Source organism: Corvus kubaryi, unplaced genomic scaffold, assembly GCF_017639235.1.
Source record: "Corvus kubaryi isolate FWS band 111438036 unplaced genomic scaffold, C.kubaryi_AGA036_p1.0 74, whole genome shotgun sequence".
NCBI classification, from domain to species: Eukaryota; Metazoa; Chordata; class Aves; order Passeriformes; family Corvidae; genus Corvus; species Corvus kubaryi.
The window spans coordinates 8,227,334-8,243,408 of NW_024582061.1; the positions used below are offsets into that span (position 1 = coordinate 8,227,334).

At 46.4% G+C, this 16,075-nt stretch overlaps 1 protein-coding gene across 1 annotated transcript in view; it reads right to left on the reverse strand.

Moving 5' to 3' along the window:
• Window positions 1–580: 580 nt before the first annotated feature.
• Window positions 581–16,075, reverse strand: part of DENND11 (DENN domain containing 11) — a 16,144-nt gene continuing 649 nt past the window's right edge. Inside the window, exons 2-10 of the mRNA XM_042051141.1 lie at window positions 15,959–16,071; window positions 10,548–10,647; window positions 9,342–9,500; window positions 8,476–8,629; window positions 8,097–8,235; window positions 7,496–7,627; window positions 7,161–7,311; window positions 6,895–6,963; window positions 581–5,795 (exon numbers count right to left, since the gene is read on the reverse strand). Of these exons, the coding sequence (XP_041907075.1) occupies window positions 5,600–5,795; window positions 6,895–6,963; window positions 7,161–7,311; window positions 7,496–7,627; window positions 8,097–8,235; window positions 8,476–8,629; window positions 9,342–9,500; window positions 10,548–10,647; window positions 15,959–16,071 (1,213 nt within the window). The 3' untranslated portion in view covers window positions 581–5,599. The remainder of the gene's footprint in view (window positions 5,796–6,894; window positions 6,964–7,160; window positions 7,312–7,495; window positions 7,628–8,096; window positions 8,236–8,475; window positions 8,630–9,341; window positions 9,501–10,547; window positions 10,648–15,958; window positions 16,072–16,075) is intronic.

The following is a 16,075-nucleotide window of genomic DNA, read 5'->3' on the forward strand; positions in this document are numbered from 1 at the left end:
TTACCAAAATATGGACAGAAGTGAGTTGGCTTCCAGCAGCTCTTCAGGACTGAATCCTGCCAGCCTGTGCTCCAACAGCATCCTCTGCTGGAGACATCGTAAAGGAAAAATGCCTCGAAAGGGGAAGCAGGGTTGGGTTTCTGCATGATGCTGAAACCAAACTGAATGTTATTCTTCCCTGAACTATACTGTGGAGAGACAAATTACCTCAACTAGGTGATCTTTAAAGTCCCTTCCAGCCCTAGCTGTTCTATAACTCTTGACAGAGACTGAAGGGGGTAGAAGCCTGCTAGTTCCTTTTAATAGTTACGCTGGTGATAGGACCTGGTTTGTGCTGTCTTTTGGTTTGCAGCATTTAAGAGTGCTCAGTGGAGCCCTGGGTCACTCTGCAAGGAACATGGTGGCTGTGCTCTGCTCTTTTTGCTTGCCACAGAGACACCTGGGACACTACGCTGCAGCCCCTGGCTTATTGAGTCAAGGGCACTTCTCACCACTGGAGTTTTTCTCAAGTTGATGTCTCTGTCATAAAATCAGCAATGTGTTTTTTTCTCCAGTGGCAGGAAAGACAAGGCAGCAGCCATTTCAAAAAGGTAAGCTTTAATTGTATTAAAAAATACCCATGTTTTTAGTAAGCAGATTCTCTACAGAGCCACAGGCCTATGGGAGCAACCACACATCTGCAAGATGCAAACAACATCAGAGCTGTTAGAATTACAACCAGCCTGCTGCAAGGGGTGAGATGGTGAGAACTGGCTCCTTGTTCATCTGTACCATTTTACAGGGAAAATCACTAGTTCTCTTCCATAGCTCCCATTGCAATGTGATTCCTTGCTTGAGGGTAACCAAGAGATCCCTTCAGAATTGGTATCATTGATGCTGTTCTGATGTTAAAGTACCAAGGATCAACTGAGACACAGGCTGATATTTAAATATTCATATCAGCATAAGTTGAGTAGCTTGTATAAATACCATTCAAGTAATTTTTCTCCTTCCTCTGCAGTTCAGAGTTCTTCCAGTATAGAGTAATTCTAGACCTCTGAATTGCAACATTCAGAGGGGAGGTGTGAGATAGACACTACATAAAATAGGCAGGGGCTGAACCCACTATCTACAGTGTTGAGGAAAGGACTCAGTTCTCATGTTTCTGTCTGACAGCAACACAAAAAACTCTCTTTGTATAAACTCCAAGACAGGAAGGAGGAGTAGAATCCTAGGTCCCACTTATGAAAACACTTATCCTGGCTTCAACTTACAGTCCATTCTAGAAGGGCTTAAAATACTGTAACAAATAAAAAGGAAGGATAACAACCTAATGATGGACCAGCTCAAGGCACCTGTTTATTCTGACCACATTTAAACATTCCCATTTGAATGGCATGTTGCATTAACCAAGATCTAAAATCCTGGTTCATAGGCATTTAGTACCCTCTGTTTTAGACAGATCACACTGTTATGTTAATACATTCTAGTCTGCTGTAAAAGATATTGATGATGTCTTTTCCCATTATCACTACACCACTGGTTTTGGGAAGGTGGGAAGAAGACACCAACTAACTTAGAAGTAATGGCTAGGATGAGAGTTTGGGTTAGTGTGCATACTTTTTACCTCGAGTTTTGCTTTAGGATAGAGTGCTCTTGCCCTGCTGTTCCAGAAGCCACTGTCTTTCCACCTCCCAGAGCAAAGCATGCCTGTCCCTTGCATAGTCTGTGGCCAGGAGGGCCACAGCTGCTCCTAGGTTTTTGCTCATTAACTTTGGCAGGTGTTAAAATGGGGTATCACCATAACCCTGCTTTACTGATAACCTGTACAGGAAGCTACTTCCTCTTGAAAAGGTGATGGAACTTTCTTCTGCCCCTAAGGATGGTGGACAGGCAAGCTCACCTCCTGTGACAGTCATGACCATAGGCTGTAAGATACACTGCAGTAAGTACTTCATGTATGTTAGAAAGGAAGGCAGTAGCATATCTGTAAGATAAATCTGAATTCTGATTCCAAAAAGTGCCTTTCTTCTAGTATCCATTATAGTTCTTTATTGTACTTGGCTCTATGCAGCTTGGCCTAACTTTGCAGTGAGAAGACTTTTGCATGATTTAAATATCTGGCATGGTGTTGCTTGTTCAGATTGAAAACCTAGCTTTTATGTCTCTCACAAGCTTTACCCTTCAGTGCAGATAGTACAAGTAGTAATAATTCATTGCTTGATTATACATTTCTAGTGCAGCTTGAGTTAAGATGCAGTTACAAAGCTCTTGTTCTCCTGGTTAAAGGCAAGTACCAGCTGAGAACCTGCAATGGCTATCCAATGACTGGAGTTTTGGAGAACACAGTGGGGCACAGGATAGACCTGGTTACTGTAACCACCATTCAAACCTGGGCTCTGATCGCAGCAATGGAGCACAGGCATTACACCTGAGAAACTGAAGGTACCACTGTAAAGGCAAAGTACTTCAAAGGGAGAAATCAGCAATATCCTATCTTATGCCATACTTTCCTCCCTCTTTTGATTCAAAACACACCCAGTAGCTGTCTCCCAGCTGCTAGTATGCAACAAAGTACCTATTGAGTGCCCAGGAGGGGATTTTGAATATCTGCACATAACTGTTTTACCTTGAATTATGTTATCTCCTGGAAAGATAAGACTCAGTTAAACTGGTTCCACAGAACAGTCCTTCATGTCCCAAGCTATAACAATTTGTTTCTATTATGTACCCATTACCCATTTCTTGAGGACTTTCCACATGTGACAACAATAAAAGCAGTATGTTTTCAAAAAGGAGTGCAGGTGAAAACACTTTTGCAGCTAATCAAATAAGGAAGGGTTAGGAGAAAAAAGTCTTGTTCTGTTTTCTGTTGGACAACTTCCTGACTTTTGTAGCTGTTGCCTGCCAAGAGAGACTTGGTAGAGAAGCAAAATTACAAGGAAGAACAAAATTACAAGGAAGAACAAAATGGGCTGCAGTCATCCAACTGGATGTAGCACATGGAAGCTACTTCTACAGTAATCTGCTTGCTTTGATGCTTCTGCACCCATATTACTACTAACAACTGAAGACCTAATTTCTGGAAAGTAGAGGTTTAATAAATGTGAAATAGTAATTTCCAGAGGTTCTACTTGGTGGGCTCTGGCAGTGCTGTCTACTGGACCTCATGTTCCAACAGCTTGTAAACAACAGTGCTCTAATGTAGGATGTTAGAAAGCCTCTGACTGCAGTGACTGTAAAATTTCAACACCAAATCAAAGGTTTGTTTCTGTTTAGTTTAGCAAAAGAACTACTGACAAAGAGAACAGAGAGTCATTAACAACTGACCACAGCTAAGCTATGTAGCAAACCTTCAAGAAAGTGAGAGGAAAAATTGCTAGAGACTCGTTTCAGTTCTGGTTTTTTTTGGTTTTGGTGTCTGAAGAAGTGCCAGCAATTCGAGGGCAGCTATGCTTCCTCAGGGTCCATCACTGCAAAGAGCATGTTAAAACTAAAGTGGAAGTTAGAGGAAAAAGTGTGCAGATTGTGGGCCACTATTATACTTCAAGTGTCAATTTAAAAACAAAGCCATTTCTTAAGGAAAAGAGAGTGGTATTTTCATTAAATGATTCTCAGCTGTTTTTACCTCTTCCTACATTTTTTTCCCCAACCTTCTAAGGATGATGATGTTACAGTTGTGAGCAATTGACAGTACAAACAGCAGCATATTATCCTCTGTACAAAAACATCTGAAGCCTTGAAAAAGCAGCCAGGGGAGTGACTGCTCAGAGACAGGCAAATTGCAGGAACATAATATGCTGAAGCTCATACCAATGAACTGTGCAACAAGCCATGTGAAGCCCCAATACCACACCTCACTACAACTGTATCCACAGCAAGCAAAACTACCCCCTTTGCTGCAGACAGCCTTCAAGGAAATACAGGACAGCCAGCCTCCTCCTTTCCTGAGGGAAACAATCCACAGAGGGTATACTTGGAGAACATTTGCTTCACTTGTTTCCAAAAGGTGCTTGCCTGCTTTAGCATGGGTGAGACGTTGGTGGGTCAGGCTCTGTCTCATCCTATAAAATGCTAGGACAAATGGATACATCAGCTACAGTTTGCATTCCTACAGTGCACAGAAAGCCTCCAAGGGTGCTGGAATCTATAATGATAGAAGCAGCAACTAATTAGCTGTAGCCACAGTTCAGGAAGAACAGTTTGCTTAAAGCCGATACTGCTACTGGCTGAAGGATTTGGGGCAAAGCAGTATGTCACACCTAGAACCCCCAATACATTCTTGGATTTTGCACAGCAAAGGGATTACTCTTTATTGGGATACCCTTCCTGGAGGTAATGACTGGTCCTTCATGAATTGAATCCTGTTCTTTCCACAGCATAAGAAAATACCTGTTTCATCTAGTTCTACAGCTCTGCCCAGGAAAAAAGAAAGACCTGTTTTTAAACATTGCTCCTAGCAGCTGTGCCAGTTAAGAACACCAAACTCCAAGGGAACCTCCTGCAAACTTCAGTTGTTCCAGTTGAAAGGTCTGTTGTCTCTCTCACATGGAAAGCCAGGGATAGCAGCAGGCAGTGCTGAAGGCTCAACAAAAGGAGGATTAGCAGACAGTGTTAAAGCAAAGGAGCAACAAGTCCCATCAGCTACAAAGGAAGGGCGAGTGACATAAGTTAAAGCATACTCATTCTACCCTGTCCAGCCTAGCACCATCCAAGCTGAGGCTGGAGAACAAAGTGATTGAAAAGTGGCTCAGTGGTGTTGGTCCCTGTTAAATGGGAGACCATCTTGCTGGTTGGAAGATTTTAAACCAAAGAAGCAGGTGTGATGCAACTAAAAACCAAAGGAAGTGGTGGGATGGATTGAGGAGAGAGGGTGCTCTTCTCCAGCTATGACACAGGTAGGTGCAGTCTCTGCCAGTTGAGACCACCTCAGATGCTGGGAGTGAAAGCATGCTGCTCCAGTAAGCAAAGTCATAAGATTCTGTAGCATCCCCGATCCCAAACTTGCCTCTGCCGTTTACAGGGAAGGGTGGCTTTACTCCAATTCAGCTTCAAGTTGGGTGAGGAATATTTAAAGGGGTCCCGGTTCTTATCATTGGTTTAACTGTCCCCACCAATAAACTGGTAGGACATATTTATGAGACTGGGCCATTAACAGTTTGTGCTGAAGCTCTCTTCAGTCCCCAAGTGGAAGGGGGAGTTGATAATAGGATTTTCCAGCCAAGTCTGAAAGCTCAGCTATAGCATTTCACATTGGTTGTCATCAAACAAAGTGCTTTCCTGAAGTCTTCAGCCCTCAGGTATCCGGGCCAGGCCAAAACCTAGCTATCACTGGCAACAGTGAGGTTTGGTGCAAAGGTGCCACTGGTCCTAGCTAGACAAAACAAAAAAAGACGAATGAAAGGGAAAGGAAGACAAAACCACAAGGAACCCTAGAGCAGGTACTCAGTGGGAAGTTGAGTGTGAGAAAATAAAATCACATCTTGTTTTAAAATTATAAATACTCTCCATATAAAGTTATTAAATAACTGTGGCTGTGGTGAGTTCCAGTGATCCTCCTAAGCAATGTCAGGTAGTCTTTAAAAAGTGATCGTTGCTCCCCATCTCTCTTGCCCTTGGTTTAAGTGCAGCAGGGGTTGTCAATGACTAGCATAACATCAATGCCATACACTTCCAGGAGGTCCATAAGGAAACTTCGATCCCCTTGGGGATCCAGGCCCATGCCTCGTGCATGGTCAGCTGTCAGTGTCTTATCCTGGCTGGCTGACACCTCCATCAGTGTCTGGAATATGCGGTTGTTCTGCTCCATGAAAAACCTGTAGGGTAAAGTCAGTGAAAGCAATAGCACTGCACCTCCAAACAGACAGTGTATTTACAAGCAGGCAGCAGAGCCCCAGAACTGCATTTAACCCCCTTTCACCAGAGATCCTTTTCAGGTGATGCTGTAGTACTTTTCCATTCACTCTATGGATGACCCAGAATAAACAAAGATAAAGTAGTAACTTTTAATTGACAGTGCTGCTCCCATCTGTGGGAGGCATTTCCCTCAGAAGCCGCCACGTTATCAGCTAAAGTGTGATCTGTGGTCACCAAGCAGGTACATCATGCCTACAGCTCCCGTAATGAAAAGGAGGAAACAGTGTTGTCACCCATCTGATAAGCCACTGGGTAAATAAATTCTCCATTACTGGTGCAGAAAACACCAGTGAGAGCTACTTCTTACCTGTTGCTTTCCTAGAAACATGCAAAGCTACTCAGAAAGAGCTCTGGCTATGCCTGTGAAGCTCAACAATCAGAGCTCTGCCCTGACAGCCCTTCACAGAGTTTCATCCCATTACTTCTCACCTGCTGCAGAGTGTGAATAGCAACAGGCAGTGAAGGGCTTCAGAGGTGGTAGACATGTGGTTTTTATCTAATTCTGTACCTCCTACTCTACATCCAGTTCTGGTTCCTCTGTGTGCCAAGTATGAAGTCAGCCACATCAGTGGGCCAGTCCTTCACACGCAGGTCTTATTTCCACAGTGTACCACCCCCAGCATGGTACAGTGCCTGCTTCCCATGAACATTGTCTTTTCCAGAGCCAAATGTTCTGGCAAGAAAAATCCTATAGTGCTTATGTTTACAAAAATTGGAGGGCATTCTTACATCTCTAATTGTGTTTTTAAAATTCACTTCTCCCTCCTGGCACATAAGAGACCCCAGTGGATACTACATTTTGGCTTCTCAAAATGAAAGGAAGATGATCTGAAGAGGAAGAGCCAGTCTGTTTTTTGAACCCTAGAGGAAGAAAGCTGACTATGGAATTACATCAAACATGATGTTTCATAATATGCCAAACCAGTGCAACACGAAATCAGTGCAAGAGGCTCCATAAAACTAACAGTGTCCAACTAAGTGTTAGAGGTAGCCACTCACAAGATGAAAAGGTCCTCTTCACAGGAGCTGCAATCCTCACCCACTTCTTGAGAGTACATTAACATCTGCCTGAGAAAAGGGAGACAGGTTAATTGCCCATACCTACTATGAACCTCAAAGCATTATGAGATGACCAGCACCTTCAAGAGATGAGCTGAACCAACCAGTGGGATATTTTAGAAATACTACAAGGAGGAAAGTTCAAAGGAGCAGTGTCCTCTTTATCCCACATCTCCTATCAGGACCACCCAGATGTCCGTGATTACCTTTGGTCATTGAGCCGTCGGTACTTCTCCTTGTCGGCATTGTTAATTTTCAGGAGTGGTTGCAGATGCTCATGATGCGTCTTCACATTCTGGTTGTCTACATAGACATCATAGAGATCCCGTTTCTGCTCAAAGATCTTTTCTGTTGTACCTGCCAAAATCAGAGAAGATTTTCAGAGCAGGATGTTGCTTTCCCAGCAGACCAACTGTTCTCTCCTGCTTTCATAGTTAGTCATTCCATGCACAACCTATTTCTCATCAGTTCTACTCCACAGCCTGGTGTCTCAAGACATTTTGCAGCCCGAGGCTAAAAACGCCTAATCCATTATACTTACAGGCCACATATGATACTTCTGTCTCCAGCATTTCTATGTCTGCCACATTCACATAGAAGAATGGTTTGGACTCTGGGACAGTTCCTCCAAGACCAGGCAGAGAAACATTTGCAAGGCAACAGCAGCAATACACTGTGGACAAGAGAAGTATATCCTGAGATGCTTTTGGTTTTCCTCAAGGGCACTCTGAATCCCACTTGCCCCGTTCTCCCACATGCCTCTATGAAAACAATGGTCAGAGCTCTGAAATGCCCTTGAACACCAGAACTTCTCAAGTGATGACATCCTGTTTTGCATAGGAAATAATCAGTTCTCCCGTAGGAATCCCACATTCTAGAATCCACAAATTCAGTCAGTGCTCTTTTCATTCTGTGCTGACAGGAACTGAGTTTGACAGTGCCAGATGTGTCCTTACTCATGAGGCCTGAAGAAAAGCATTTGGTAGGAAACGTGTCAATGCAGACTGAGCGGTATCTTCACGAGGAATGGTCACAATGGATTTTGAAGACCTGCATGACGTCTGTCCTCTCAGTACTCACAGCCATTTCTGCAGTGCTTCAGCCTACTAGATCAGAGCTCTGCAGTGTCCCTGGAAACATACCTCTATAGCAGACAACTCCAACGGGGGGTGGTGAAAATATCAGTATGCGCTTGCGCAGCAGGGCAAACTTCCAGAGGACGAGGATCTGCTCACCGAAGAATTTGATGAACTGAGACATACAGCCAGCAGGGTGTGTGATCTGCAGGTGGAGCGAAAGGGAAGAAAACAGCTCAGAGGTGAAACAGGGACACATGCACAGATGCTAAGTCTAAATGTGGGAGCAAGACCAGCACACAGCTTGCAACAGTCCAAGTAACAAAATCTTCACTAAAGCAGCCTACAAAGCGTGGGAGTGACTGCTTACATAAAGGAGTATGAGGCACCAGCAAGGAGCAGCAGCCCTCTGCCCATTCCTGCAGGCCTCAGGCACCTGCCTCACCTTCATCTCTGGGTACATGTATCTGTGGATGGAAGGCAGCCAGTGGACAGGTTGCTGAGAGCTGGGGGTGCCCTTGCTATCAGGGAGAACTCCTTTCTTGTCATCATAGAATGCCTCTAGATGGGAGTAGTGCCCTGGCATCTCCAGCTGGTGTCTGGAAAAGAAAGGAAAAAAGGGGAGACCTGTAGTGTCTCCAGACTATTTGTTGAGTGCCTTGCCCCCAGTAAATGACATCCTGTTTTGCATAAAAAAAGGGATCCTGGGTACCTCAGGGACTCATCCAAGGGGGCTAAAGAAGCCTCAGGACCACCAGCAGCTCTCAGTGCAGCCAGAGAACATGCACAGGACTGACACAGGCAGTGAGCTGGGGTGTGCATAGCACGGATCCTGTTTGAAATACACTCAGGTAGGAAGAGTTTTCTTTTCTACCATCACCATTTTCCTTTCTACCATCACCATTTTCCTTTCTAGATCCACTCTACACAGCTGAAGCACACAGCTAGCCAGGATCACCATTATACAATTAGAAGCCTTTTGTAAGCCCCTAGTAAAATGGTTTTCAGAAGAAGAAAAAGGGAAGAACTTCTTGTTCTCTGAACTCTCCCTGTGATACTTGTGTCTGCATACAATAAGTAGGGTTTGGGTAGCATTTGAGTAGCCCGTTAGGAGGGAACAGACTGCTGCTAATCAGTTCCTTGTCTCCTTCACATTGTGAACCTCTAACACTTTCTGGAGAAATAGCCAGTCAAGGAAGTCACAGCACAGCATTGTTGCCAAATTCTCATTTGCCTAAAACTGCTCTCCGTAGAAGCAACATTACCTCTCCCAGGTGGGGAACAGCCAGTCTCATTCCCAAGGGAACTTACCTGACCTGGTTCTCCAGGAAGTGCATGTACCTATACAGCAGGGTGTAGGAAGGGGAGAGGATGCCCACGGACTTCATGCGGGCACCACGCTCTAACTCACTCTCCACAGGCATGTTGGCAAAGCAGGCCAGGCCAAAACAGAGCCCTTTCCGGAAATAACTGGAGACAAAGGTTTGACAGAAGGGTTAACGTTAAAAAGAGGAAAGAGGAAGAAAGGTAAGTAACTGAGTGCTAAAAATACTGATTTGGGAACATAGTTTCTTCTGTAAGGAACTCCCTGAAATCCCACCCTGCTAGCTGAAGGGCTGAGAACAGGCCTTGGGTGCCCCAGTCTTCTCACAAACAAGACAGAATATTTAAGGCAAGAGTTCCTACTAAAGCCCCTACTAGCCATGTCACAGGCTGGTAAGGAATGCAAGTAAATAAATAACTTGGAAGGAAGACCAACAGAATGCATGATTCAGTCAGTGCAGAGCCCTTCCTCCAAGGAAGAAACCTGCAGTGAATGCAGTTCTGAGTACAGTCCAGCTACCTGGTCATATTTTGGGTTCCAGCATGTTGAAGCACACTCTGACTGAAAGGGTTCAGTACACATGCCTTTAAGAAAGTAACTGTTATTCTTGACCAGAAGGAATTGTGACACTGCAGTTCATTGCAAAACATTGCTGCATTGCAACATTGGGTTAGCAGAATGCAGAAAATTCCTCTTACGTGTTTCCACTGAAGGAGCTAGCAAAAAAGAAAGTGAGTGAGACCTGTTTATAACAACATTTAAAGGAACCAAAAGCCCTGGCAGAGTTAAGAACATTTTTCAAAGTCCTGTTCCTGCAAAATGCTTCCTATTTTAGTTCTGCCATTCCTTCCCCTTCACCCTACACCTCTGTTCACAGTCCCAATAGTGGCAGTGCAGATCATTTGCCCAGTACACACTAAGATTTGCACACCAAAGCTGGCCTGCCCCATTCACCAGTTGGCCTCCACAGGCAGAGCAGTCACATGGCAGGTACCTGCAGCTAGCTGGTACTTAATATGATATGAAGGTGTCTGAAAAGTATCCTTGGCTCAGCTAGAAACAGTTTAGCAAGCAGGTTTCTGCAAAACCATAGCTTCCTAGATGGTATTTTTCTTGCATGTTCTGAAGTAAGAGCTGGTGGTGTAGATGTATAGCTAAGAAAGGAAGAAGTAATATAGCTCAGATGTACTCACATGAAATCTGACTGGATTTTGTGGGACCCACTTGCCATGGATTTGAATTCCACACCTTCCAAATCTATATCTTGGGGTAAACACCATTCCACCATGTTGCCTGCAGAGAAGCAAATTAATTTGGGTAAGCTTGAATACATTACTTGTTTCTAAAATGCACACCTCAGCAACAGCAAGTTGTTGCTTTTCTAACACTGGGATACCCGTAAGAGTGCCCTAACACAACTCCTGAACTCCTAAACTGTCACAGACAGTAGGTGACATAAAATACTCCACACGTCTTGCAAATGTTACTTGTAGCACAACCCACAGATACTGCAGGACATTTGGGGCCATTTCTGAAGCTAGTGCTATTTTGTGGGTTTATACTTGATAAGCTTAATCACAGAACAGCTATGATTTTACCTGTCAGTGGATAAGCTTTGGTCTACATGAGTATCCATCCCATACAGAAAGAACCAAAGGACAGACTGTTACTCTTTAGGATGAGTTTCTGGGATAGCTCACACCACCACCAATATTGTCCTCTGCCTATGCTTGACAGGCCTGGTCAAACAGAAACCTGTAGGCTGTCATCCAAGTCATCACTTCTTTTCTGAAATCTCTCCCATTTTCTTTAGGATAGGAGGAGTTAGCTGAAGCTTTATATGGAGGCTGAGGTGATCCAGGTACTGCAATGTGTTTGTGTATGCTAGAATAACCAACCAAAAAGTACATAAATTACAAGCTAGATCAAGATCAGCAAACATCTGTCACCTGCCAACCCAGCCAGAAAGCATGCAGTTGTTCAGGAGAAAAGGCCACCTGAGGAGCCTGATCCTGGAACAGATGATATCAGAGAAGTCACAAAATGTCCTTAAAGCAAATCAAGCCCAACAAGTTTACTTTGGACAAAAGAAGGGGTGACTTCTCATGCTTTCCCATGCCAGCACTTCAGAGCCCACCCTGCTCACCTGGACATTCCCACTGCACTGAGATGTGCTCCAGATTTTACCCACTGAGTTTCCGTTCTCTGTCAGTTTGCCCACAGCATTTGAAGTCATGTGGCTTAGTTTTAAAAACAAGGCAAAAAACATTTTTCAGGATAATGCAATGGCAGATGCAGCACAAAGATGCTTCCTACTGCTTCACTCCTTTCCCTGCCCTTTGGGGTGAGCATCCCAGCTGTGCTTGCACAGACAGTGTACATTTGGAAGGGCCTTACACTCAGCCAACTCTTGGAGATACTTAAATCTGAGGCCGCATTTCTGAAGCCTGTCTTTTGTCTCATTACTCATACTGCACAAGTATATGCCTGCACAGGAATAGGGCTTAGCTACTGACATTTAAATAGGCTATTTTTCTTCTCACATAGATCCTGAATTCAGTAGACCTCCCCCAGCCCTGCCTGGCAAGGACTTCAAAAAAACCAACAGCGTTAGGCATGGCAACAGGAGAAGTTTTGCATCCAACTGCCCGCTTGGAGTGCACAAGCAGACCTCTCCCACAGAGCTGGGCTGGCCGGGGAGCAGTGGCAGCCTCGTGACCCCGAGCACAGCCCTGTGCAGCCACACGCGAAACCACAGAGCTCTGCTGTGCAGCGCCTTGGCCTCTGAGGCGTGTGAAAGGCTGGCAGAGAGAGCCACTGACATCATAGCAGCCCGCGCGCTCCCCTGGAGGGCTCGCACATTATACAGAGATGGTGGCTTTTGTTGTTTGGGGTTTGTGGGTGCTGTTTGGTTTGTTTTTTAAAGGCACAAGACCCTTCCTTGAAAGAGTGAGGAAGTCAACTCTTGAGACTATTGCCTCATAACCACGAAATTGTGGTTAAGGCCAGATGTGCTTTTAAGCCTTGCCCCACAGAGGATCCCTTATTGGTCATTACCTATAGATTAACAGATCGATATGCAAGAGTGCCATCAAGGGCAAAGGAAAACTGGCTTTGCTCAGTTTAGTCACAAACACTGTCAGGTGTCACATCCACCGCAGAGATGTTGAAGTGGACATGGCTTAAACAATGCCTGTTCTGTAGAAGCAATGGATTCACAGGATGCCTTGAAACAGATCTTTACCCTACAGGGCACCTCAAAAACTACACCTATCATGTAGCTATTTTTTTTTCTGGGATCTGTCAGGAGCAAACTGCACCTGTGCTCCTGGCTGTTCCTCACACCACCTTGCCCTATGAACACACGAGCGACGTGGCAGTCGGAGAACAAACACAGAGATAAAAAAGTAGGAAAGTCGGTCTGGCGAAACAGGAGAGCAAACAAAGGAGAGACTTCACCCAGATGCAATACGACTGCCAGCCTGCCCGAGAAACTAGAGGAGGGAGGAGGAAGCAATGTTGTAGGAAAACAGGAAGCATTGTTGTCCTTCCCCATGGAGAAAGCAGCTCTCGTGTGCACAGGAAACTTCCCAAGTGAGAGTCACCCAGCGTTAGAGAGCAGGCTAGTGATTTTGCTGAGAGTCAGATCTGCAGATCTGATCTCCTGGAAGCTGTCTCCCACCTTCAGGTCAAGTCTGAGCCAGCACTCATTTTCTAGCGTGCAAAGTTAAGGATGTTCTTCCTCTTTCCCCTTTCACATCCTCACAAAGAAGATATTGGCACCAGCATTTGGGGGTCATCACCTGGCCCTCCTCACTATTAGATGTTTCCCAAGGGCTTTAGGGTCCCCAGCTGTGCAACGCTACCATGTTGTGCCAGGACAGGAGAAGAAAGTGTAACCTAAACATCACACTCCGTTTCCTGCGTGGAAGAAATGTGGGACAGAAAAAGAGACTATTTGCATGTTCACTGGTGCAAAACACATTACTTCCCTCTCCTCCCTCCTTGTCTCTCTCCATTACTTACAGACCCTTGACTGCTATCAGGTCCCCCACAGCAGCAGTGAAGAGAGCTCCTCAAGTGCCACAAGGTTGACCACGCTGGAGGTGGACAGCACCACTGATTCAGAAGCTGCCTCTGGCTCTTCCATCAGTCACTCACATGAGCACTGATGGTTACAGGGACACTGGAACTGTAACAGTGACCTGGCAACCCCATAACCTACCTTTGGAAACTCATCACATGCAACTGCTATACACTGAGCTCATCTGCTTCAAGCCCTTCTAAATTTAGGAGGGAAACTGTTATGTTCTTTATTAGCATAGTCACCACTTCATCCTTCTACAGTAAAACCTCTCTTGCCCATCTACTTGCCTATAGTTGGAGAGACACTACCTGGCATAACCCCCTGCACAGCCACCACCGGAAATTCAGCTGTTCCATGCTTCAGCAAGCTGCCAAAGAAGGTCTGCTGTGCTGTTCCTGGGTAGGATCAAGCAGGTTTCCAGCTCAGACACTAAATGGATGATTTCCTTTAAGTCATACACAAGGACCAGATACCCTTACAAACATTACAGAAGTCCTTCACACCATCTGATGTGGTTGACCAGTAATTCCCATATTATCTTTTTGACCCCAGCAAGTTCACACCTCTGCAACTTCATGACCTTTTTCCAAGTCCACATCCTCCGTAGGGCACTTTGCTCCCCAGCTGTAAAGCTGACATTTGTTGGTATATTGCTCACAGCCCTATCATGATCCTTACATTCATCATCCATCGTGGGTAGCAGGAGGAGGCTGAATCTTCCTGGACTTGACAGACTACTCCAAGGCTGGTGACACCCAGCATTAACTGCACATCAGATGTGAGAAGAGCTGTTGCCCAACTTTCCCTGGACTTCATTCAAAGCAACAGCTGGTTCAGAAAAACTTCTGAGAAAGCTCAGCTTTCTGCCAACTAAGAAAATCTCACCATTTCATAGAAGGCATATGCTGTCGGATTGAAAGACAACCTGCTGTTGCTGCAGTCATCCAGACTCTCTTGTGTTTTGGATACTTAGGAGAAACACCTCCATTTTCCATCTCCTGGTGGAAAGATGACATCCAATCTCATTTCAGATTTTTGTGAGTGAAGAGCCTCTGGCCTCTAGACTGACACTTCTCTCTGGTGCAGTATGAAAGGGTAACTTCTCAAAAGCCCTTGGCTGTTTTGGGACACAGCAGCCAAGCTGTCTGACAGTGGGCACTGCTGACAGCACATCACACCAGGGGCTATGTCCTGTTCACTACTTCCTTAGGATTTTCAGTTCAAGACCAGCATTCAGTCTTCACTACCAAAGCCCTCTTGTGAGCAGGATGTCAGTTACTCTCCCCTTCCACTGAAGAACCAACCTCACTGTGCTTTACAGACCTCTTTCCTGTCTCTAGTACTTTTGCTACGGATTTGCTAAGGAAGTACCTGTCCAGAGAAGAAAGAGAAGCTCACTCTCACATCAGGATGCAAATGGGCTCCTGAATCTCTCTCTCTTGCCTTTGAACCCCAGGTTGGTGCCTGGCAGCCAAAAGATCCAACAATGTGTCTCAGGACATGAGACCCCTATGCACAGTAGTACCTGTGTTCACAGGTTGGTGGGTGTTAACTTCATATCTGTGTCCTAACATCCTGTTTCATGGATACTGTGGGAGCAGCAGGACTAGAAAAACAAAGTTAAGAGCTTTTCTGAAATGCTGATTTACAGGTTTGAAATTAATAACCTCTGTCAGTTGTGATACAACACCACAGTCCAACAGCACTGAGAGAGATGGATATGGCAGTGAGAAGTGGAAAATACATTCCCTTGCCCCTCTCCTCTGCCCTGCTGGATCACAGCACTCCTTCAAAGCACTAAGTCCCAGAGATCCCACCAGAGGCCAGCCTCTAAACACACTGGTCACCAAGAAATACACAGCCGAGCTGCTGCTGCTGGTGGCGATCATGCCCTGCGAGCCTGCCGGATTTACGCCTGTCACAAATGCCATCCGTCACCGATAGCTGCGGGCAGGTCTGCGCCACTCCACGAAGACAGAAGGATGCTCTCAAGATGCTGCTAACAGGTTGGTGCCCTCCAGGCAGCGCTGGGCAGAGGCTCGGCCTAAATCGGTGCTGGGCACAGGGGATGCCCTTGCGCCGTCCACAAACTCCCTGTGCCGTGACCCGCTGTGGGGAAGAGATACACCCATCCCTCTCCTCGGAGCCGCACCAGACGCGGCGCCTTCCTCCCGCCAGAACTTCTCGGCGGGATGGAGACCAAACGCAATCCCCCTTGTGCTCCGTTTTCGGCAAATGCCCACGGCCCCCGGTCCCGACAGCCGACGGCAGCCGTGCGGTGGAGCCGCGGTCCCCCGTGAGGGCAGAGGGCAGCCCGGCTCCCGCCGGCCGCTCTCCACTGGGTCCGGCGACGCTGCCCCAGCGCGGCGGGAGGAGCGGTCCCTGGGGGGGCGGGATGCGGGGGCAGCGGTCCCCAAGGGATGCCCAGTCCCGGCCGCATCCATCTTACTCCAGCGGCATCGGGAGCCCCAGGCCCGGCCCCCGCGCCCCGGCCCGCCCGCCCCCGGCGCCGCTCACCCGTGCGGGGGTCGAAGGTGACCACGAAGACGGCCACGATCTGGTCCTCCTCCGCCTCCGCCCGCGGCGGCCCCGCCGCCTCCGCCGGCCCCTCGCCGTCCCACGGAGCCGCGCTCC